General features: G+C 36.7%; 2 protein-coding genes and 1 pseudogene across 3 annotated transcripts; 1 reads left to right on the top strand and 2 right to left on the bottom strand.

Annotated features, from left to right (window-relative positions):
- Window positions 1-9,309: 9,309 nt before the first annotated feature.
- On the bottom strand, window positions 9,310-11,208 carry LOC107635874 (uncharacterized; annotated as a pseudogene).
- A 4,248-nt stretch (window positions 11,209-15,456) lies between these two features.
- LOC107638548 (uncharacterized) lies at window positions 15,457-19,746 on the top strand. 2 transcript variants are annotated; one of them, XM_016341879.3, is made up of 8 exons: window positions 15,457-15,911; window positions 16,264-16,512; window positions 16,977-17,383; window positions 17,845-18,030; window positions 18,257-18,449; window positions 18,623-18,699; window positions 18,871-19,021; window positions 19,160-19,746. In XM_016341879.3, exons 1-8 carry the CDS (start codon window positions 15,645-15,647, stop codon window positions 19,454-19,456), a joined length of 1,827 nt encoding a protein of 608 aa, XP_016197365.1. In that variant the 5' UTR covers window positions 15,457-15,644; the 3' UTR covers window positions 19,457-19,746. The 2 variants fall into 2 exon arrangements, with proteins under 2 accessions (XP_016197365.1, XP_020976204.1); XM_021120545.2 differs by having other exon boundaries at window positions 15,503-15,911; window positions 16,267-16,512.
- Window positions 19,747-19,991: 245 nt separating this feature from the next.
- Window positions 19,992-21,163, bottom strand: GATL4 (galacturonosyltransferase-like 4). Its single transcript, XM_016339426.3, has one exon. It carries the CDS (start codon window positions 21,060-21,062, stop codon window positions 19,992-19,994), a length of 1,071 nt encoding a protein of 356 aa, XP_016194912.1. The 5' UTR covers window positions 21,063-21,163.
- Between the last annotated feature and the right edge of the window lie 4,595 nt (window positions 21,164-25,758).

The raw sequence follows: 25,758 nt of genomic DNA, 5'->3' as shown, positions 1-25,758 counted from the left end.
TTATATAATATTTATTAATATTATTTTTCAATAAATACTTGTAGTATATAATAGTATAATAGATATAAACTAATTAATAAATTATTAAAATTATAAAATAATACTTATTTTAATATAAAAACAAAATAAAAATATTTATGATAGAGTAAAATTAACAAAATACTTATTGTTTCTATTTCATATTGTTTAGAATAGCTAGATATTTTTAAAATATTAGTAAAAATATGTATTTTAAATTTTTAATTCTAATTTTTTTACTATATTTTGTTTTTTTATTTACATAGGACCGGGTTAACCGGTTCAACCCGTGATCCACCGGTTGAACCAGTGACCCAGTGACCCAGTAGCCTGACCAGTTCGATCACCGATTTGGTTCTGACAACTATGCCTGATATGGACCTCTATGACGGAACGACTGACCCAAAGCATCACTTAAGCAATTTCAAAAGTCGGATGTATTTAGCCGACGCTTTTGATGCTACTCGCTGCAAGGCTTTCCCGACGACCTTGACGAAAGTAGCAATGAGGTGGTTTGATAGCCTCCCCCCAAGGTCGGTCACCAGCTTCGATGACCTCTCGCGGAAGTTCCTGATGCGATTCTCTATCCAAAAGGACAAAGTAAAGCATGCGCCGAGCCTCCTGGAGTAAAACAGGAGTTCGAAGAACCTCTGAGGGACTACATGGAAAGGCTCAGCAAAGCGTGTTTAGAAATCCAAGACCTGCCCACGAAGGCAATGATTATGGGCCTAGTAAATGGACTCCGAGAAGGTCCTTTCTCCCAATCCATCTCGAAAAGGCACCCGACCTCCCTGAGTGACGTACAGGAAAGAGCTGAAAAGTACATCAACATGAAGAAAAATGCCAGACCGCGAGAGCCGAACTGGCGACCTGGGCACTCTCACTCATCAAAAGAGAAAGAGAGAGAGCCCAAGAAAAAGGAGGAAGTCGGCCCCGAAAGGCTCAGGAGATATCACTCCTATACTCCTCTACGAGTTTCCCTAGTTGATGTCTACAAGGAAATTTGTCATACTGAAAGACTACCTCCCCCTAGGCCCATTAAAAACAAAAGAGGGGAAGTTGTAGCGACTACTGTGAGTACCATAAACTATATGGTCACTCAACAAATGATTGTTACTGGTGCAGAATTTCTAACCACAACTAACCGGCAAGTGCACCGGGTCGTACCAAGTAATACCTCAGGTGAGTGAGGGTCGATCCCACGAGGATTGATGAACTAAGCAACAATGGTTGATTAATTTGTTTAGTTAGACAAACAGAAAATAGTGTCTGAGATTTCAAAAAGCATTAAACAGAAGACAGGTAAATAAATAAGTTGGGAATAAAATATGGAGAAGGCAATTAAGGTTTCAGAGTTATCTATTTTTCGGATTGACTTTTCTTACTAACTATTTTAATCATGCAAGATTTAATTCATGACAAACTATATGTGACTAAGCCCTAATTCCTTAGACCTTCTTAGTCTCCTCTAAAATTTATCAACCGCCAATTCCTTGGTCACTTAATTCCAATTAGAGGGTGATGTTTAATTCTAGTTTATATGCCACAGAAATCCTAATTACCCAAATATAAGAGGATTATATGTCACATATCCCGTTAAGTCCAGAGAATTAGAAATTTAGGAGAATATATTTTCAAGCTGTTGTTCAAGTAAAGAGCTTTTCCAAGTTATACAAGAACTCAATTAGAAAGAGAGTCATACTTCCGTTCCACCCAAATTCATAAGAGAAAGAACAAAAACAATTCTTGAAATATAAATCAGTGCATGAATTAAAATAGAAAAATAATAGTATCAATCTATACAATAGACAGAGCTCTTAACCTTAACAGTGGAGGTTTAGTTGCTCATAGTTCAGAGAGAAAACTAGGATTGTGGTAAAATGTAAATTGGGTTAAGGTGGAATGAAAAGTGGAATAATGTCGGGTTTCTAGAAGAGAAGTTTCTTTTCTCTTTTATATCTAATCCTAATTAATTTAAAATCTATCTTCTAAAACTAAAATAATACCTTCGCGGTGGAGGCTGGAAACTTTTTGGGATTTATGCTAACACAAAGGGGGTTTGAAGCTAACCCCGACAAGTGTAAAGCAGTCCTAGAAATGAAAAGCCCGACTTGCTTAAGGGAGGTCCAACAGCTAAATGGCCGACTTGCAGCCCTCTCCAGGTTCTTGGCGGGATCAGCATTAAGATCCTTTCCACTTTTTTCCCTACTAAGAAAAGGATGCCAGTTTGAATGGACTCCTAAATGCGAAGAAGCATTCCAAGAGTTCAAAATGTTTTTAAGACAACCTCCAATTCTGACCCGACCTAAAAACGGGGAAGAACTCGTCCTGTATTTGTCCATAGCCAACAAAGCTGTAGCATCAGCTCTAATATAGGAAGATGAGGTCGGGCAGCATCCTGTGTATTTCACCAGCAAAGTTCTACAAGGCCTCGAATTAAGGTACCAAAAACTCGAGAAGTTTGCGTATGCCTTAATAATAGCCTCTCGAAGGCTACGGCCTTATTTTCATGCTCACACAATAAAAGTCCGAACGAACCATCCTATGAAACAAATACTTCAAAAGACATACATTGCAGGCAGAATGGTTCAATGGGCTATAGAACTATCCGAGTTCGACCTCAGGTATGAAACTTGGACGGCAATAAAAGCTCAATGCCTTACCGACTTCATAGCGGAATACGCAGGGGACCAAGAGGAAGCCGCCACAGCATGGGAGCTATACGTGGATGGATCCTCTAACAAGGTCGGAAGCGGTGCAGGCATAATCTTAGTTAACCAAAAGGGAACTCAAATAGAAGTTTCCCTCAAGTTCGAATTCCCAGCTTCTAACAACCAGGCAGAATATGAAGCCTTGATTGCGGGGTTAAAGCTGGCAGAAGAAGTCGGCGCGACCAGAGTGGTTGTGTTCAGCGACTCCCAGGTGGTGACCTCTCAGATCAATGGAGAGTATCAGGTTAAAGACCCCAATATGAAGAGGTACTTAGACAAAACCTTAGAGTATCTTAGGCGTTTTGCAGAGACCGATGTCAAACACATAACTCGGGATCTCAACAGCAGAGCAGACGCCCTCTCCAAACTAGCAAGTACCAAGCCAAGAGGGAATAATAGAAGCTTGATCCAAGAAACTCTCCAAGAACCCTCAGTTACAAAAACAGAGGGCAGACAAGACATCCTTGAAGTATTCGGATTGGACCTCGGATGGATGAACCCACTGATCAAATAGATAAAATTCGACATCCTACTCAAAGAGGAAAAAGAGGCCAAGAAAATCCGGAAGGAAGTACAAAACTACACTTTGGTAAAAAATATCTTATATAAAAGAGGGATATCTACACCATTGTAAAAGTGTGTCCCGACCTCAAGGACAACAGAAGTCTTAGAAGAGGTCCATAATAGTATCTGTGGGAATCATCTCGGAGCAAGGTCCTTGGCTAGGAAAGTCATACGAGCCGGGTTCTACTGGCCGACCTTGCTGAGAAATGCCACCAAATTCATAAAGAAGTGTCAGCCATGCCAAATTCATGCAAACTTCCATGTCGCTCCCCCCGAGAGGCTCATTAGCATAACTTCTCCATGGCCTTTTGCAAAATGGGGATTGGATCTACTAGGGCCCTTTCCCCAAGCGCCTGAAAAAAGTAAAATATATAATAGTAGGAGTGGACTACTTCACGAAGTGGATTGAAGAAGAACCACTAGCCACCATCACCACCCAGAGAAGTCGGAAGTTCCTCTACAAGAACATTATCACAAGGTATGGAGTCCCCCACTCCATCACCACTGATAATGAAACTCAGTTCACTGACTCTACCTTCAGAAACTTAGTAGCCAGCATGAGGATCAAGCATCAGCTCACCTCAGTAGAACACCCGCAAGCAAACGGGCAAGTCGAGGTAGCTAACAAAGTCATACATGCTGGGTTGAAGAAGAGGTTGCAAGATGCAAAGGGCGCATGAGCTGAAGAACTCCCTCAAGTATTATGGGCTTACCGGACTACACCTCAGTCCGCCACAGGAGAAACACCCTTCCGACTTGCTTATGGCATAGAAGCCATGATACCTGTAGAAATCAATGAGCAAAGCCCAATGGTGAACTTCTACGACGAAGTTGGCAACATACAGGGGCACAAAGAAGAGCTCGAGCTATTCCCTGAAGTCCGAGAGCAAGCCCAGATAAGGGAAGCAGCGTTGAAGCAAAGGATGACGAACAGATACAACAAGGTCATTCGAAGAAGTTTCACCACAGACGACTTGGTCTTGATCAGAAACGACATTGGCGTCAACAAGTCTGGGGGAAGGAAAGCTCGCTGCTTATTGGAAAGGGCCATATAAGATAAGTGAAGTCTTAAGAAAAGGATACTACAAGGTAACCGACTTAAGCGGTACTGAGTTACCAAGGTCGTGGCATGCTTGTAATATGAAAAGGTACTATAGTTAAAAGTGAACTCCACTCCCTGATGTACTCTTTTTTCCGACTTCATGGTTTTTTTCCAAAAAAAAAAAGAGTTTTCCTAAAGGGGGTTTTAACAAGGCATCAAAGTGGAGGCTAAGGGTCAATAACTTTTAGAACCCTTAGTAGCAAAAAGTACCTTCATCAATAAATAAAGATCTTTTTATTACATCTCTTTACAAATTCCATTAGTTATTATCGTTTTCCTACGAAACGCGCCGACTTAAGCTCGACAAAACGTAAAAATCCCATGACCGACCTAAGTGGTTGTCAGGATGAAACGACGAGGTACAAGTCGGTGTAAAGAGGTTATAAAAGCAGATCATGATAACTCGAAAATATTACGACCTATAAGTCAAAAAAACCGAGAAGAATTAAAATGTATCGCAAAAGTTATGAGAAAAATTCAAAAAAGAAAATTTGAATTTATAAGGAATACAAAAAGAGATAAAGAAAACCCATCAAAAACAAAGGCAGAAGCTGTTCAAAGTCTTCGTAAAAATCACGAGTAACTTAGACAAAAAACAGCCTGCCCAATAAAAGATTTTTTCTGGAAAAAGATCGAAAGGTTTTTTATGAAAAAACCCTATAAACAACACAGCAAAAAGTATGCACACGCAAGATATTTCTAAAAAGCCCTTGTCTAAAACAAAGGCAAATTAACAAAATAACTTTTTTGTTAATGGCCAAAAGGCCAAAGAATCAACAGCAGCCACCATAGATATATGAAAAAAAATTGTTCAAAGATGGGCCCACAAGCTGGGCCCCTAAATAGCTCAAATCAATTAGAGGAAGGATTGGAATCACCAGTAGGAAGAGAGGTCGGATCACCAGTAGGGGAGGACAGAGCAGTCTGTTCGGCAGCAGGGGTCGGAGCATTTGAAGACGTCGACTGAGATCCCTCCTGTTGATCCTCACGAGGAGGAGATTCTATAAGTCTTTGCCCATGGGTCTTCAGCTCAGAATCTGTCTCAGGTCAGAAAGGAGAAACAATAGCCCCATTCACAACAATCTTATCAGGATTAAGAGGGGAAAGATCCAGGTCATCAGGAGCAATAACTCCGACTTGCTCTTTGAAAATCCTCCAGGCTTCCTCCGAACTCTCCGCCACGGAGTCCTCCAAATCCTGATAAGTCTCCCGACCTTTTTCCAGCTCCCGTTGAAGATCAATGTTTTCGGAGAAGACCCTGACATAATTCTGCTCTGCTTTCTCCTTCAGGCCCTCTGCCATGGCACACTGGGCCATCAACTTTTTCTCCCTCTTCTGAAGTTGGGACCTCTCCTCCTTCAACCAGGTAACTTCCCCCTGGAGCCGCCTCTCCTCCTCTTGATAGAGGACAATCCTCCTCTCCAGTTCCTCAATTTTCTGGGTAGAACCCAAAGAGCTAAGGGGAGTCTTGTCCAAGATATCAACAAGTTTTGTACATACCCCAGCAGCCCGAACACTCCCCCGAACCAAAATTTGAAGATATTTTCGAATGGAAGTATCATCCATACTAATGTGAGTATGGGGGAAGATGTGATTCCGAACGAATTTGGGACCATCAAAATCAGACTCCCTAGAAGAAGAACCAGACGCCAAAGTCTTACGCTTCTTCTTCTCGGGTTCGGGAGAATGTCGGACTGGGGGGATAGGGGGAGGAAGAGGAGCAGAAGAGGAGGTTACCAAGATCGGACGAGAAGAGGTCCCAGAATCATGAGGGGGAGGAGGAGCACCAGCAGCCTTTGCAGCATCAGCCGAGCACGTGCCTTCTTCTTAGCCTCTTGGACCTTCTGGTAGGCGGCACTATAATCTTTTTTCACCATTTCTAAAAAAAGAAGAAACAAACAATTATGTCAACAAGTCGGAAAAACATAACAAGTCGGAATCTTCAGAAACAACTACAAAAGTGCATAAACGACTACAAAACAAAAGACTACCTAGCTGGGTCTGTATGAAACTAGGAGAACCCAAAAGGAACTTCTTCGTGTCCGAATTGGGGGCCCTTCCCCAAACTTCCCATAAGAACCCCACCACAGCCTTCTCAACCTCGTCTAAATCCTCCAATCCATATTTTTCCACAGGGGAAGTCTCTAACCAGTAAAGAGGGAAACGAGGGTTGGAGTTTTCATTAAGGAAAAAGGGATGATGACCCTCTACGACTTGAATCTTGAAGAAAAAATTTTTGAAGTCATGGAATAAGTCATCAAAGATAGAGAAAACTTTCTGACTTTGAATGACCCGGAAAGATATCAACTGCTGCTTGTTATTCTGCCCACTAAAGGGATTGGTCATATGAAAAAAGGTAAAAAAATATCTTTAAAGAAGTCGATAAATCTAGCTCTCGACTAACAAGCTGATAAATTTTTATGAAACCCCAAGAGTTGGGGTAAAGTTGGGCAGGAGCAACTCGACAATGATACAACACACTTATCTTAAAGTTGGAGAAAGGCAGAAGGACCCCCAAGCGGGTAAAAAGGCAGTCATACATAAAGAAAAAATAGGGATGAGAATCAGAGATCCTCCCAAAACAAATCCTGTCTTTAGGACCCGGGGCCACCAACTCATACTTTGGCTCATCAGCCTCAGTACTACAAATTCTATGATGGGTACAAAGGATGGTAAGATAGTCAGTGTCTACTAAGGGATTTTTCTCCAAAACGGTATCGTCTACCCATTGCGAAAGGGACTCAAAGGAAGACATCTTTTCCAGTAAAAAGAAGTGGCAGAAAAAGCAACGAGACCTACAAAGGAAAATGAAAAAAGATCAAAACACAGGGCCTCTAAAAAATGAAACAGCCTTTCTCAAATCAGAAAACAGAATCACTAGAACTACGAAACTCGCTAAAGAAACCAAGAATCACGAACAGCATGCAAACCTCCTCTAAGTACATAAAGTAAAGTGCCAACATAAATGATAGGAGAGGAGAGGAAAAAAACTAACCTTTGTTTGAAAGAAGAGCAAAAACAGCAGCAGCAAAGCACTCCAAGAAGGAGAGCTAAAGATTTTCTCTTTGGAGGAATAAGGATTGTAGGCGAGAAGTTTTAGAAGACGAAAGAAAACAAAGAAAAGAGAGGGAAAAGTATTTATAAACACACCAAGGGCATAAGGGTAAATGGGCGCGATCATTAAAGAAATGCGCCGTTACCAACGTAACTGCTCCCACATGTAAATACGAAAATCTCAACAGACGCGACGTTTGATTAGACACGACAGTTGAGAAATTCAAATCACGTCGGCTACAAGCTCGAGTTCAAATACCCGAATCTGCCTCATAAATAAAAGAGATCGGACTCGAGTAGGGGCACTGTTCTTACCCTGGCCCAAACACTCTGGTCCAAGTCCAAATACACTAAAAGGCACATTCCAAAGATTGGCCTTTACAACCCACCGACCTTCTCATAGGAAGTCGGATTCAACACAGACTCCATCTCAAAGAAGTTGGGCTCAAAGGATAGCTGGCAGATAACACTTATTCAAATAAGTAACTGCCCCTAAAATCTGTCAACCCACTTCCAGGAGCCATATCTCAACTTCCTTAAGATAAAGGAACGGTTATCCACCTTAAAAGGTGGAACTACTCCAACGGTGATTATTGGTTCACCACTATAAATATACTAACACCCCTCAAGTATCTCCAAGTTCCAATACTCTCTAAACCTGCTTACCCCCTTTGCTAACTTAGGCATCAGAGTATCTTTGTAGGTACCACCCTCCATTCCTTCCCACACACAAGTCGGGCGGCGACTCCCAGATACAATTCAAGTCGGAATCCACCGCCTCTAGACATTAAACCAACCTTGCAAGTCCAATCTATTAAATACATGTTACCCACATAACAGATAGTTATTCTGATAATTTCTTTCACAAATACATATTTTGGTAATTAATAATTTTTTTGCGTTTATTAAAAAAAGTATTTATAGTATTTATGTTTAAAATTTGTTAACGAATTCAGACGGCTAACAAATGTATGGGGAAATATTATATTTATAACAAATTTATGTTTGAATATACCGCTCAATTTTTTTTATGTTAAACATATCAAAATTAATTAAAAATTAACTATTAAATTAATATTTAAAAAATTTTGACCCTGACAAAAATATTTCTAAAAGACTTGAAAACAAAAATTTTTTTAAAAAATATTTTAAAATTTGACAAAAATGATTGAAAATAACAAAATGTGTTCACTCAATGCATTACCTGAAATCAAGGTTGCGAGAACCGGATCGGTCATCGAATCGGTCAAGTGACTGGTTCAATGGTTCAATAGTTCAACCGTAGTTCAACCGGTTTAATTAAATATAGAGTAAAATTATAAAAAATTCAATACATAATTTTGAAAAGTTAAATTCAATAATTTTTAAACTAATAAGATTCAAAATTTAACAATTTCACAAAATGAACAATACATAATTTATCATTAAAAGGTCATAAACAACTTCAAATGACAATATTCAAAACGCACATAAATGACAAATGACAAAGACAATGTTTTGCAACCAAAAGAAACAATATTCAACAAACAATACTTCAATTAAACAAAGACACTAATCATCAGAAGTCATAATCATCATTAAGTGTTCCGATATCTCCATCATAAACAGGTAATCCAAAGCCAGCATCTTCAGAAATACCACCAAAAGAAGTATTTGAGGATTCAATTACAACATCAGGCATATCCACTTCAACTTCCATGTCTCCACCATCTAATAAAATAGAAAGAAAACTCAATAAGAAATCAATGTTAATGACATGTATCTTTATGGATGGAAACAAAGTTTGCTATGTCACTCACCATTAGGATACGAAGTCATAGCATTATCAGTGTATATTAAACTTGCAATGCCTTCTACATCTCAATTAGTAAATTCAGGATCATCCTCATATGTCATTACCCAAAAATCTACTGTGTCAATGCTTTGAATGTCAATTGGATCATAATTCCTCTTCTTTCGATGCAACCTAGATTGAAGGCGTAGGTTATAGGTGACATAAACAATGTGACTTAGCCTTTGTTGCTCTAACCGGTTCCTCCTCTTTGAATGGATTTGTTTAAAAAGGCTCCAGTTCCTCTCACATCCAGATGAAGAAGAGGTTTGATGAAGAAGACGGACTGCCATTTTTTGCAAATTAGGAGCACTCCCACTGTGTAGCCTCCACCATTCACCTACGTAGATATAAAAATCAAATACTTTTTAATGTTTATCAATTATCACCCAACATATTAAACTTTGAAACTAAACTGAACTTGGATATGAAATAAGTCAAATAACTTACTAGGTTCGAGTCTTGATGCCGCTCTCTTAGCACTTTCCTTCCCAAAACTTTCTTTACAATCTCGATACAGTTGTATCTCTTGCATTGCAGCAACTGAGTCATCACAAAGTGTTTCAACATCAAGCAAATCAAGTAAAGATCTCAAAACATTTGCCTTCTCAACAAAATCCTCACTATAGAAAATGCCCGGATTTAAAAAGTACGCTGCCGCATGGAGATCACGCTTCAAATGCTTATCCCACCTCATTTTCAAGATACTCGTATATGGCGTATAAGCAGCTTTCTGATTTCTGAACATGGTCTTGATAGCATTTTTTGCTCTTTGCATGCCTTCATACGCGATTCCCAAAGAGGGTTTTTCATCAGCATCAACAAGCCTCAACAACTTAATAAGAGGACTAACAATTTTCACAGTGGTAAGACAATCTTGCCAAAACTTACTGTCCAAGACAATTGAGCTAACAATCTTTCCATTAGCACTTTTGGATAACTTATGAGAAGTAAAATATTTGTCTACCATCAATGACTGCAAATATTCCTTGTGATCATATATACTTTTCAAAGTAATGAAAACAGTGGCAAAACGTGTGACTCTTGGTCGAACAATTTCTGTCCAACTTTTTCTTTTTCTAAGCCAAGACAATAAGATCATATGATTGTAGACAAACACAGTTACTTTTGAAGCACGAGAAGCAAGGTCAGCTATATGAGGAATACTTGCAATATCTTTCAAAATAAGATTGACACAATGGGCAGCACAAGGATACCAAAATATATTTGGGTATTTTTCATGAATAAGTTTTCCAGCAGATACATAATTAGCAGCATTATCAGTGACCACATGCACAATGTTACTAGGCCCAACCCACTCAATAACATCAGCAAACAAATTAAACAATGCATTGGCAGTTTTTATCACATCAGAAGCATCAACAGTCTTAACAAATGACATACCAGCAGGACAATAAACTAGAAAGTTAATTAAAGTTTGTTGCCTTTGATCAGTCCACCCAATCTGCCATCAGTGTACAACCGGTGCTTTTTCATGAGCTCCTATACTTTTCAACCAGCAACTGACACTCTCTCTTAAGATCAACCAGCAAATGAACTCTCATTTCATCATATGACGTTCCCTTAAAACCAGGTCCAATTGCAGTAACACCATCCAATGCAGGTTGAAAGTAAGGTGATTGAATTGCATTGAAAGGAATACGTGCATCAACAATCCATTTGGCAAGTCCCAACTTAGCCTTGTGCACAATTTCTTTACTAGCCAAAACACTTTTCAAAGTCGGTTGAGATCCTGGAGTAGTTCTTTCTTTAAAGTAACTTCCAATTTGTGTAGCTACTACAACTCTTCTCTTTCCTTTGTCTCCCGTTGTTGTAGGAACAGCAGCTTGTATAGGGTTAGGCGATTCAGTCTCTTGTGCAGGTGCTTCCCCACCATAAGCCTCCTCCTCAAATTTTCTTTTCTCCATCTTATTTTTTTGTTTTCCATCATAATCCTTTTGAATTGAAGTTCAACTTCTTCAGTTACTTTGCTACATACTTTGATTTGTCCAGAAATTTTCGCAAGATGATATTTCATCCTATATATCCCCCTCCATTATAAGTATTCAAACAAAAGATACACGTATATTGTGCCTTATGATTTTTATCATATTTCATAGTGAAATATTCTCAAGCCGGGTCAGATTTTCCTCGAGAGGAAGCTGTGTGAGATTCTTGTCCACTATTATGTTGTTGTTGATCATTTTGTGACTGTTCCATCTAAATTCAGAATGCCACCAATCCAGAATCCAGACCAATATATCAATTCATAGTTCATAGTTCATACAATTCATATGATATTCAACAGAGCAGAATTGAAGAAATAAAAAAATTGAACATTGCAGAATTGAAAAGATAAAAAAAATTGAAGAACAGAGCAGAGCAGAATTCTCAAATTCAACATACATCAAATTTATTCTCAAATTCAACATACAATAAATTTATTCACATTTGATTAATCATATAAAAAAACAAAATTAAAAAATTAAAAAAATTAAAAAAAGAAGAACAGAAGAACTGAAGTATGAAGAACACAGGGCCAAAACAAAAAATGAAAACAATGCTAGAAACCCAGAACTTACCCGCGACGGTGAGTAACCCGCGACGTTGAGTGACCGCGACGGTGAGTGGCCAGCGACGGTGAGTGGCCCGCGACGGTGAGTGGCCCGCGACATTGAGTGGCCCGCGACGGTGAGTGGCCCGCGACGTTGAGTGACCCGCGACGGTGAGTGACCCTAGCTCCGGCGTCGGTTTCGATTCAGGTCAGTTGTCCTTCGACGGGGAGTGGGAGTGTTCTTGGATTAGCAGAGTAGGGATTAAGGTATGGTAAAGTGGCTGGCTGAATTCATCAATTCAACACGCGTTTTTCACCTTAAAAAAAAAAAAAAGCAAAACGGCGCCATTTCATTATCAGGAGAGAAAATCGGTACCTGCAAGAACCGGCCCGGTTCGCCCGATTCACCAGTTAACTACCGATTCAGCCGATTTTTAAATCGGTTTTTTGCAGGACGGTTCTGTTGGTGGACCGGATCGACTAGGTGACCGGTTTTCGGTTAATCCGGTTGAACTGACCAATCCGGTCCATTTTTCAGAACATTGCCTAAAGTTGTTATTTTTTAAATTAAATTAACAACCTGAAAAATTATTTTTTTCCAATTTAACTTCTTGAGATGAACCCTAATTTAATTGATGTGATGCGAACTCAATACTGCCTTCAATGGCTTCTCCACAATGGGACCCTCTAAACCATCTGGATTCTCCTTCTTTAATTGAAAAAGGAAGGTGGTACTAGTTCTTATGTCATTACATTGAATAATTCATATGCATATACTCATCAGTGCCGTGCTACCATATATAGGTGCAACCACCATGTTAGGGTGATGACTACATTTTCAGCTCTCATGAGTCATGCATTTATCTAAACATGAACACTTAGGTTAGGGCTAATAGACAATCGTCAAAATGAAGAAGACGAATGTAATTAAGAATAGTCCAAAATTAGCTACTTATTCAATTAGTAGTAGATTCCTTAGGCATACCACCAATATGTAAAAATCACTGAACTTGTTTAATCATCTTTGACCATCCATGCATGTTTTAATTTATAGTCTATAGATTCAGGATCTTTTTCATTATTTAAGGCTTAATTTGGTAAAAACTATGATGCATGAATACCGTACAGACACAGGACACAGGACACGATACGAGATGAGTTATATATTATCGATACATAAGTTTTAAAATTTTTTAAGATACGGAACACGCATATATATAAAATATAAAATATTTTTTAGATAAATCGTAATGATATTTTAATATTTTATTGATATTAAAATATAAATTAATTTTTTAATTATTTTTAATGTTTTATTTTAATTATATAAAGTATTTAAAATATTTTTTTATTTTAATAAATAATAATATATATTATTTCTAAATTTATTTTAAGAATATATGCTAAGAATAAGGCTGGACAGATTGACACGTGATGATATTTAGGTGTATCAAAGCGTGTTCGGAGAAGAACTTTTTATTTTTTATTAAGATACGGTTGGACACCGCGTGTCAGACGAGTGTCGTGTTCGAAATGTGTCCGATACGCGAACACGGCAACTCACCGAAGTGTCCATATTTTACAGGGTAAAATTTTTACTTTTTAAAAGTAACTAATTTTTAAAAGTTGCAGCATCTATATTTAGTAAATTAAATTAAAAATGACTTTTAATAAGCATAAGCAACAACAAATGTATTTGATAAAATAATTTTTAAAATTTAAAAATACTATAATAGACATTAATATAAGAATTAAATTTAAATATTAATTAATATACAAAATTATATTAGACTTTTTAATTTTGATAAGCATAAGTCAATTTTAAAAGATCCCTCTTAAATATTTTCAAAAATATCATTAACTTTTAAAAACTAAAAACACAATCCTATAAATTTTTTAATTTACTAAATACAAAATAAAGTATTTATATTTTTAGAAAATACAAACACCTCTTTAAACAATTTTACTAAACTAAACCTAGGCTCCGTTTAGTAACAAAGACACAGAGTAATGGACAGAGACATAAAGACATAACAATACATAGATATAGATATATACAAATTTTTTATTGTGTTTGGTAAAAATATACACAACAATACACTAATTTACATTCATATCAACATACCAAATTTACCCTCTGCAGTAACACCATTATCACCACCACTATCGATATCTACAATCACCACCATCATCTATAACCATCATTAATACCAATATCAGATTCATCACCATCATTTACATATAATTAACAAAAAAATTGTGATAAATTTTTTAGCAATAATCATTTATTTATCTCAAAAAATGAGAGAGAGGGGCAAGACAGTAATTACAGTGACAATGAACCAAAATTTAAAAAAAAAATAAAGAGATTGAGAGATTGTGCTGACGACAATAGAAGAACAGAAGAAGACAATAGCGACTGCGAGTAACTGGAAGGCGAATAGGCAAAGCGCTGCGAGTGTTCCTATGTTGGGAGGGGTGGGCGCGCACGGCGTTGCGAGATGCTGGGTCGCGAGAGGTGGACGATGACAGCGCTGCAACGACGCCGCGACTTGCTATCTCGTTACAGCCAGACGGCGACGCCACTGTGATTTTGCTGTTATGTGAGAACTGCATGGCGACGGCGCTGCAACTGTTATAATGGTAGGCGACAGATCTAGATGAGTGACAAAGAGTGGAGGCAGTGGCGGTGGCAGAGGGAGGAGTGATGGAGGAAAAAGGGTAATGACAGAAGAAGATGAAGGAGGGACACAACAATAGAAGAAGGATGAGGATGGAGGAAGAAGAAGGGAAGAGGAAGAAGGTATCTGGATGTTAGAAGGTTTTTGGCTTTCTGAAATTAGAAACTCTGAATGAAGAAGATAATGGAAAAAAAGGGGTTAGGGTCAAATTACATAATTGATATTTCAAAAAAAAGAAAGGAATAGAAATGTAAAATTTTGTGTTTAATCAATTATATCTCAATATCTCTATTCAAGTGAAAGACACTAAAAACATGTATTTTATATACACTTGTGTGTCACCGTATCCATTAAAAATTTGTGTTTTAGCAAACAAACGATAAACATATACCATCATGTCTATATTTTTAGTGTACATAAACACCAACCAAACGCTACTAAGTAGTAAGTACTACAATGACAGTGTCCACCACAGAAAACAATAAATAATCATTGAACATTATTAACAGCTGAAACTTTCACCTTATGAATAGAATCTGAAATTCAATATGCATTCAAGTTATGTAAGAGAAAAACCATTTAATATTTGGCAAATTCTTTGGTGTATTTTAATTTAGTGCCGAATTTACTAAAATTATTTTTTAAAATAAATATTAAATATTAAAAATTATTTATTTTTATATTTGTAAATTAAATATTAATTTTTAATTATTTTTGGTAAACTAAACAACAAAAAATATAATAGAACGAAAATTTAAGATTTAATGAGTTCAAAGTCAAATTACCATTTTAATGTAACAAAAAATTTATCAAATATAGTTCACCATCAACTTAAATTACTATTGATGGTAATAATGGTACTATAATTACATAAACGGAAATGTTGATTTCACATCACATGATATGATGGCATAAATATAGAATACCGAAATTGAAAAAATAAAAATAAAAAAAGAAATAAAATAACTAAAAGAAGACACTAACGATACGCAACTGGTTCTTCAGCTGCACTTGTTCTTCTTCTTCAACCTCTTCACCCACCATTTGGCGGTGATCTCACTTTCCACAACCCCACTTCACAAGTTCCAATTTTGCGACCAACCCAGAATCTGAATTCGAGTTTTGTACGATGAGGGGCCACGATTGGATCAACACGTGTCTCCCCGACGAGCTGGTGGTCGAGATCTTCCGGCGACTCGACTCTAAGCGGAGCAGAGACGCTTGCTCCCTCGTCTGCCGCCGGTGGCTCCGCCTCGAGCGCCTCACCCGAGCCACCATCCGGATCGGCGCCACTGGCTCGCCGGACCTGTTCGTGCACCTTCTCTCCTCCCGCTTCTCCAACGTCACCAATGTCCACATCGACGAGCGACTCTCCATCTCCCTCCCCGTTCACCTCGTGAGTGTTCAAAACCCCAAACTGAAGTTTATCTTTCTAAAGTCTATCGAACGGAATTGATGCGAAAGCTTTGATTTTGGGGGGTAAAAGAACTGAATTTGTATTAAATCATTAAACTACATTAGTCCCTTGAAATAAAACTTGCTGCATAGTTCGTAACAATTACAAATATTTAGTCTCTTTTAAGGCTATGTGTGGTAAGTGTCAACAGAAAATACAAACTACAAAGGATGTGTTTGGTAAGGATTATGTTGAAGACTAACTTATTTGAGTTGGTGATGAAATTAGAAGTTTAAGCTCTATTTTGATGTTTTGGGATTTGGATATGAGCTTGTCTGTGTTTGGTTTTCAGCAGGGGAGAAGAAGGGGGGTGGAGAATTCTTCGGCTTCTTCCCTGAAGCTGAATTATCTGAATGTCAATAATGGGTCCGAGGAGGGTGATCTTGATTCCCTTTGTTTGTCTGATGTTGGCTTGGCTGCTCTTGGGGATGGCTTTCCGAAGCTTGAGAAGTTGAGCTTAATCTGGTGTTCTAATGTAACTAGTGATGGATTAGCATCACTAGCTCAGAAATGCAGTTCTTTGAAGGCCTTGGATTTGCAGGTATTGAACCATTTATTCAATGTAAACCTTGCTCGATACGCATGGTGGCTATATTTATAGTGCAGTCTCAATCAAATTGCAGTGTAAGTCCATGTATTATGAAGAAATCGGTGATGTCCATGATTTACCCATTCGCTGTATTTCATTTCCTTGAGGATAGCCTGTTTTGCCGTTTAGAATTGGCACAGCTGACTTTTATGTGTGCCCATACATATAACATACTAGAAATGAAAACTAAGCTTTGAGGGCCCAAAGGGCTCTCAATCAGTCGTTTATGTCTTCGATTGAACTGCCAGCTGAACATAATATGTTCCATGGACATTAGAACTTAGGGCAACAACACTTATTTTCTCTATCAATACATTCTTTGGCTTGCCACTCTATCTATCTACATCTTCAGTTCTACAACTTAAATGACATAACAATGTATATTTTTAGTTATAATTACTGGAAATTTCCTTTAGGGTTGTTATGTTGGAGATCAAGGACTTTCTGCTGTTGGGCAGTGTTGCAAGCAGCTTGAGGATTTGAATCTTCGTTTCTGTGAAGGCTTGACTGATAAGGGTTTGATTGAATTAGCCTTAGGTGTGGGAAAATCACTAAAATCTCTTGGTGTGGCTGCTTGTGCCAAAATAACTGACTTCTCAATGGAAGCTGTTGGATCACACTGCATATCCCTTGAGACTTTGTCGTTGGATTCCGAGTTCATCCACAATCAGGGGGTGCTTGCTGTGGCTGAAGGATGTCCACAATTGAAAGTTCTAAAGCTGCAATGTATTAATGTTACTGACGATGCCTTGGAAGCTGTAGGTGCTAGTTGTTTGTCTCTGGAGTTGTTGGCCCTATATAGTTTTCAGAGATTTACCGATAAGTGAGCCTGCCCTCTTACAATTGCTTTTTCTATATTTTACTTCATTTGACGACTATGGTTGAATTATCACAAATTCACAATGCTCAATCCTCTTTCTTAGAACATACTATGAGATGCATTATTATTACTACAAATTCTTTTATTTTGTAATGACTTGATCAACATTTTTAGGGTTAATTAATTTAAATGGGGCTGTTCGTCAATTTTTTCCCTATTGACATTTAACATATTATATATGACGTTGATACTGTTTTGATACTGTTGAAGCAGCACATTTAGTGAGATAAGGCTTGGCTATATTGTTTATTTAGTTCCATTTGCATGACCCTTAAGGGCTGCATACATTGGCACAACCTTTCCTCATGTCTCCAATTGTTAAATTTGGATTCTGCCAAGAATTCTATCATTTTTTTCCTGCTTTAGTCAGTAATCTCCTTTCTTTGAATAATGGTTAATTTCAGGGGTTTGTGTGCCATCGGTAATGGATGCAAGAAGTTAAGGAATCTGACACTAAGTGACTGTTATTTCCTAAGTGACAAGGGTTTGGAATCAATTGCTACCGGATGCAAGGAACTTACACATCTTGAAATCAATGGATGCCACAACATTGGAACTTTGGGGATAGAATCTGTTGGAAGATCTTGCCAGTATGTTTCTATCTAAGCTAAATTTTGTAAGGTGCATGGACTGGCATGTATGTGTATGTAAAATAAGAAATGAAATAACCATTCAATAAAGAAGCAACATAAGGAAGCAGGAGACACATGTTTAGCATCTTAATCTTTACATTTGGTCAAGTTTTTTGTTTCATGATGTGTTTGTTTCTCCATATATTTTTCGTCTGTGGTGCTAATCTCGGCTTTCTATTGGCAGACGTCTTACTGAGTTGTCATTACTTTACTGTCAAAGAATTGGCGATGTTGGTCTTCTTCAGGTTGGACAAGGATGCAAGTTCCTGCAAGCTCTTCACCTGGTAGATTGCTCAAACCTTGGGGATGCTGCTATGCGTGGTATAGCTATTGGCTGCAGCAATTTGAAGAAACTTCATATCCGTCGCTGTTATGAGGTACCTCATCTGCATGCCTGTTTGGTTTACCATGTCAAAAGGAGATCTCTGCTAGAAATTATTATACATACGAAGTAAAGTAGTAAATCTACTTTCAAGTGGTCTAATTTGAAGCAGGCTTGTGCATTTCTCTCTTTCTCCTTATTGTTTGTGCTTTCTTTACCCTTTATTAGATTGGGACCAAGGGGATTGTTGCTGTTGGTGAGCACTGTAAGTCACTAACCGATCTTAGCATTCGATTCTGTGACAGGTAAAACCTTATTCACGCCCCCACCTCTCCATTTAAATCATGCGTTACATGCGTTATACATCTTTTCATCTGTAGTTTCTTTTCAAATTGATTAGCATTCTGAAGAATATTTTTATTCGGTATTGTTCGTCACGGATGATGCATAACTTAAACGCTTCATTAAATTACCAGGGTTGGGGATGAGGCCCTTATTGCTATAGCAGACGGATGTTCCCTTCATTATCTGAATGTCAGTGGTTGCCACCAAATTGGAGATGCCGGAGTGATAGCCATTGCAAGGGGTTGCCCTCAACTCTGTTATTTAGACGTCAGCGTACTGCAGGTTCATATTCGGATCTCTCCTTTTAATGACGAAACAGTTTGCAGACTTGAATTGTATATATGAATGAGTTCAAGATTTCATGCATTTAAGGATATCTTTTAAGTGCTGAACTGGTCATCTTTCTTACAATTATTGCAGAATTTAGGTGATTTAGCAATGGCGGAGTTGGGAGAAAACTGTCCATTGCTGAAAGAAATAGTGCTGTCGCACTGCCGTCAAATAACAGATGTCGGTCTTGCCCATCTCGTAAAGAGGTGCACCATGCTGGAGTCATGCCACATGGTTTATTGCTCCGGCATAACCTCGGCTGGAGTAGCCACCGTGGTTTCTAGCTGCCCCAACATAAAAAAGGTACTGGTTGAGAAGTGGAAGGTTAGCCAGCGGACCAAGCGGCGAGCCGGCTCCATCATTTCCTACTTGTGTGTAGACCTTTAAGACCAGCTCTCCTCGCCTTGCCTCGCCTTCCGTATATACCCGTACCCCAAGCTGTGCAAACTTATTTTCGGTTGGTCTGTGAATGTAGATATAGGTGCTGCATTTGAAAATTTGAGCAATAGTATAGTGTGCATGGTTGTATATGTTTCAAGTTTAATTAAGCTGAACTTTTGTTTTCTTAGAAGATGGATTTTTATTCTTTCTGGGAACAAATTCTCAATAACTTGACTTATATAGATGCATATAGTTTAAGATATACTATGAATAAAATTCCAAGTTTGATAATATTATATCATCTTGTGCGGTTTAAATTAGATCAGATCAATCAATTTAAATTATACGTAATTCATTTGATTTGTTGAAAATATAGAATTTAGTCTAATTTGCTGTGATTGAAACACATACATGCATGATGCATCATAGCACCCCTATCCTCTTCTAGAGAAAAAAGAAAAACACAAAACTCTTGAGTATTGTCTCTGGCTTGCTCTCTAAGACTAAGGAATGAAAGATGAAGATTGAAAGAAATGAAATGTCATTCGTCAAAGAAGTGTTTGGTAGATGAATACAAGTCATAAGGAGCCCAAAGGTGGTCAATGGAGCATGGCTTCCTAGAATCCAACCTCAACCATGGCTTCCCCTTGCCACTCCAATGCAGCAAGCTAATGCGACCAGGGTGCAAGGTCCTGCATTTTCCTTCAAAGTTGTCACCACCTAACCCATGTTGGTTCCACCTATGATCCACCCCTTTGATGTTCCCTGCCAATACCAACAAAAATGGTGGAAGAGAACCCAAATGGTATATCTTCTTTTGCTGCTTTTGCACCCTCATCCACCCTTCTACCTTCTCTGTGTATCCCTCTCTCCTCCATTTTTCTATGTCCATCACCATCACCCCTGTGTTGAAGTAACATGCCTTCTTCCCTTCAAATGTTTTCGACAACTCCGGATCCTTCCAGAACTCCTCCGTAAAATACGTAGTAAAGTTTGCGTGGCAGTATTCCGGTGCTGCCACCACTTTTTCTTCCATGTCTATGTCCCAAAGCTTGGCTATGTCGTCCACTACAATGAGGTCTGAATCTAGATATATCACGCGCCCAATGTCGTCTGGAAGCGCGTCCGCGAGGTATATACGCGCGTAATTCAACGGTTGGTCCAAGGCTTGTCGAACGGACTTTGATATCTTGTCACTGACTCTCTCCGAATCGAAGAGGTAGATCTTGAAATGGAGGTAAGGGAAGGTGGATTTGATGGCCATCGAAAGTTCTTCAGTGTCGTGCGCTGCAAGGAAGTGGAAATGGACATTCTCCGGGCAGCTAGAGTGCTGTAATATGGAGAATATGGCGGCCATGGTGCCACGTACATAGTTAACATCCAGAGTCATAGATACGTTAATAAGATCGTTTTTATTTGATCCACACTCCTTATCATTCCGAAAGACAGGAGCCTCTCGGAATGGAAGGAGCTTACATGAAGGGAGACGAATAATGCTGCCCAAACGAATAGCTTCTGTTGCGTAAAAGTAATTATTATAGTTAAGAGAAAGAAAAAAGAGGGACAGGATACCTCGGAGTGCATGGGAAGACGTGAAACTCCGAAAGGCCATCCTGTCCTATATTTTTCAGATTTGAATGTGGGTGCTAATGATGTTTTTTGTTTTTTGTTTTTTCTTTCCCCTTTGGTTGAGTTAAGAAAATCTAGTTCTGTTTAGAGAGCTAGAGAGAATATAGGAAAAAGAATGGTGAAGAGAATACAAAGGGAGGTGGTGAAATTGAAGAACATGAGGTTGTGGTGTTAGTAATGGATTTTGGTGTGTTCCCAAATTTTTAAGGAAGAGAGAAACTGTCGGAACTTTTATTAGTTGCTTGTTATGACACAAATTTGGTTACATACATTTTTTAGATTGATAAACTACTTAACTAAATTTCCTTCTATAGCCATGTTTTTTACTTTTTACTTTGTGTGTTTTTAATTACATAACTATATATATTTTTCACAAAAACCGACTTCGCTAACTAAAAATAAATATATAAAGAATTAGTAGCTTAAATTTCGTTTGTAAGTTTGTTAATTATAGGATTCAATAATGAGATGCTTGATTTAATACTTAAATAAGTCATTGATATATAACACAGGTTGAATTTTTTTCGGCATTCATCAGCAAGTTCAACTGAAATTATCAATTAAAGAGGTTTAATTATATATATATATATATATATAAACCAACTTAGGTTAATTTAATAATTAGCTTACTAGTTTGTTTAAGGAAGTGTCGGAAGTTCCAATCCTATCTTGTGCATGCAATAAATCTTTGACTAGCAACAAACCTTTATGTTTGGTTGGAAAAAAAGAAATAGAGAGAAAGTAAATAGAAAGGAAAAAAAGAAAAGAAAAGAAATTGAGTGAATTTTTATTTCCCTTATGTGTTTAGATGGAAGGGAAATAAGAAGGAAAAAAAATGTTATAAAAAGACAATTTTACTTTTATATTATAAAATATATTAAAAAAAGTGAAGGAATAATATTGGAAGTAGAGAGAGAATTAGTTTTCTCTCTATTTTGCTTTTCAATATTGGAGAGAAAAAAAAATTGGTGATCCCACCAATTATTTTCTGGCCAGTTTTTTGGTGCTTATGAGTTTTTGCCTAAATTTTGTCTAACTTACTTTTTGTAGTAAGTTTTAACTTTTTTAAAAGTATTTATTCTTATATCTTTTAAATTAAATAATAACTTTTAACCCTTTTTAGTAAATAGGCACCACTTTTTAGGCACCATAGCATTCACCTTATTTTTCATCCCTTTTTCTTCCTCTCTAATTTCTCTCTTCAACCAAGTAATGGAAAATAATCATTTTCCTTCTCATTTTCTTTTCTCCCTTTTCTTTCCTTCCATTTTTCCTTCAAACAAACATAGCATTAAATGGAGTTCAAATCTGCAACATATTGATTCTTAACCCGTCGAATTGAAAGTAAAAAATGAAAAAAAAAATATATTATTATTATTATTATTATTATTATTATTATACGAATTATCTTAGAAGTTAAAAAATCTCAAGTATAGCAAGTAATATTTTATATATGTAAGTGAATAATATTGTTTTATAACAGTTGTAAGAATATATACCATTATTACTAATAATCAATATTCTAATTTAAAAACTAGTTCAATTGGTCCAACCTTTTTCTTGTTCACCTCGTTGTAAGAATGCAACACAACGACAATAATATAAGATATCGATTGTATGTAGCAAACAAGGTGTTATTGGCATGAAATATACTGACACAAGTAGTTAAGTAACGTAGAACACCGTTAAATTAGAAAGGAGAAAAATTGTTAGAAATAAAACTGTAAATTTCTTTAATATATATTTTTTTTGGAACAAATTCAGGAGAAACTAGATGAATTATATTGCCAAAAAAAAACTGCATCATAGATTTACTGTTTATGAGATAATATATTTTGAATTTTAACATTGCATGTGTGTTGCACATGATTCTTTTTTTAATTATTCGAAAATTGACAGGTAACTATATTACAATGCTTTATATGAAAAAGATGCATGAAATGATGAAATCCCTTAAAGCCCAACTATATATTATTAGGTTGTTGTTTTGTTCAAGAGGTAGCCAAGTTCAAATCCAAAAACAATAAAGAGGTAGCCAAGGTGTTTTACTCGAGAAATGGATAACTTAAAGCCCAACTATTATGGCCCTAAAGAAAAAAAGGCATGCACTATATCGGACAAACTATAAAAAAACTAAAAAAAACTAGTTGGATTAGTCTAGTGGTTAGCTCATTAGTTCATTTACACAAGTGTTAGGAGTTCGAATCCCGTCTTATGTATGCAGCAACCCATTAGCCAACAATAAACTCTTAAATAGAGTTCAAATCCGTAATAAATTAGACATTGACCAGTCAGACTAGAGAATATTGTAAAAAAACAAAAAGAATAAACAAATAAAAAAAAATTGCAAACCATGAAAATATATCATACATAATATATCACATTGTCACTTTAATTGCACAAGAAATTAATACATATTTTTACAATGAACTTATCAAACAAGCTTGCAAAGAATATCCTACTTAATATTTGTGGATAATTTATTTTTATTCTGTAAATTAAAGCTATAAAGAGACAAGTACAAAATGTAATTATGGTTCTGAAAAAATTTTGCAAAGTATATGGGATGAAGATTAATATGAAAAAGTCTAAAGCGTTTTGCTCCAAAACGGTCTCTACAACAAAAAAAGAGATATTTACTCACGTGTCCTCCATAAGATTTGTCCAACACTTAGGCAAGTATCTTAGGATTACCCTTAGTCATTCTAGAATGACCCGTTCAATTTTTAATTGTGTCCTGGATAAGATTCAAGATAAGTTAGAAAGCTGAAAAGGAAATTTGTTCAACCGAACAAGTAGACTTTGCTTGGTTAATTCCGTTGTAACCGCTATTTCCACGTACCATATACAGGTTTCTATTTTTTTCTAAAGGGGTCATCAGTAAACTAGAATTTATGATGAGAAATTTTCCTTTAATAGGATAAGCTAATGGAAAATGATTGAATCTTGTTAGTTGAAAAGTGCTAGTTACTCCAAAAAAATATGAAAATTTGGGGATTAAAGATCTTTATTGTGCAAATATTGCTCTTCTTAAAAAGCTACTTTGGACATTTTTTCATCATTCAACTAAGTATTGGGTCCAATTGTTGGATGCCAAATACCGATCATCCCAAGATGACTGTTTTGGTTGTCATAGGAACAAGGACTCTCACATTTAGAAGAATTTTTGCAAGATTTGAAAAGTGTTGAAGGATGTGTTTGTTTGGTGTATTGGGGTTTTGAACTAAACTTTTTTTTATTTTCTAGTTGGAGGAGAGAAGGATAGTTATCTAATGAGATGGATTATGTTCACTTTTCTGATTCGAACCTCCAGATACAAGATATCTGATCAGTTAGTAGGTGGTATTTGGAGACTCTTTATTTTCCTCTATCTCAAAATCTGAAAGGTAACATTCTTTCTTATAATCCAGATGTGCAAACGGATCTGGAATTGGGTTAGTATTGGTATGGGGTTACATCCAAAATCTATGACTCACGCAGTGGTTACTTGTAGTTGTATAAGCAGCTTTTTAGTTGAGATGAGTGGAGAAATTGGCTTTGGCTTTAGCGCCAACTTGTTTCGAAAAAACCCAGACTGGGTCTTAGGGAGATTCTTCCTACTACAAGTATTTGTTTCAGAAGAGTATTTTTGAATTACAACGTATGTTTCTCCCCCTCTATTCTAAGTGATTTTTGGAACCCTCCTTCATCTATAGGTACTTTTAAGATTAATTGTGATGTTAGTTATTCTGGTTCTGATGATAGTATTGGTTTTACTTGTGTTATCAGATATTCTAATGGGTGTTGGTAAAGAGGGTGTTTGGGAATGATTGAGAATAATTGTATTTTTCAAGAAAAATTATTTGCTATTTGGAGAGGTTATCTCTTAATTTGGGATGTGGATCAACGAGATATTATTTAATTTATGAGACGGATTGTATGGAGGCGTTTAATCTTGTTACTAATCATCAAGATGGTTTTGGGTTTATTGATCTGTTGGTGCTCAAAATAAAGAATATCATGCATTAAAATTGACAAGTTGACTTTCGTTTGATTATGAGAGATGCAAATACGGTGGGACACTATAACAAAAATGGCGATAAGATTACAACTCAATCAAGTAGAGCTTCTCTCTCCTTTGAATAAGTTTAAAGGTTGTCTTAAGCGAGACCACTTCTATTTAGCAGCTCCTTATTTTTATTTTTTTTCTTATTTTTTATTTAACTTATTTAAGTAAAAAAAATTGCATCTAATATTACCTCCGACCCTCAAAATTCATAGGCATAAATTCTTTGGTCGTGTTTGTTTACAGAAACATAAAATCGTATTTGACATAGATATAAACAGAAATATTATATTTAGAGATACTAAATTAGTATTTTTTATGTCTATCTTGATAGAAAAGACACATAAATATTAACAAAAAATGTAACTTATTTTTTATTATTTTTGTTAATTTTTTATAATTATATTTTTTATTATTATATTTTTTTTCTTAAATTTTTTTAATAAAAAAAATGAGAATTTATTCTAATTTATTATTAAATAGAATATAAGAACATTAATTTTTATGTTTCTGTCATTTGTGTCATGTTCTATGTGTCTTATCTTTTCATGTTCTCATAAACAAATATAGCCTTTTTATTCCATATATGTGCGATCCTATCCTCTTAATGTGATGCATAAATGCATAATTGTAT

The sequence above is a fragment of the Arachis ipaensis genome, chromosome B4, assembly GCF_059453495.1.
Source record: "Arachis ipaensis isolate K30076 ecotype BB chromosome B4, ASM5945349v1, whole genome shotgun sequence".
Lineage (NCBI taxonomy): Eukaryota > Viridiplantae > Streptophyta > Magnoliopsida > Fabales > Fabaceae > Arachis > Arachis ipaensis.
This window is presented reverse-complemented; position numbering and strand designations above follow the sequence as displayed.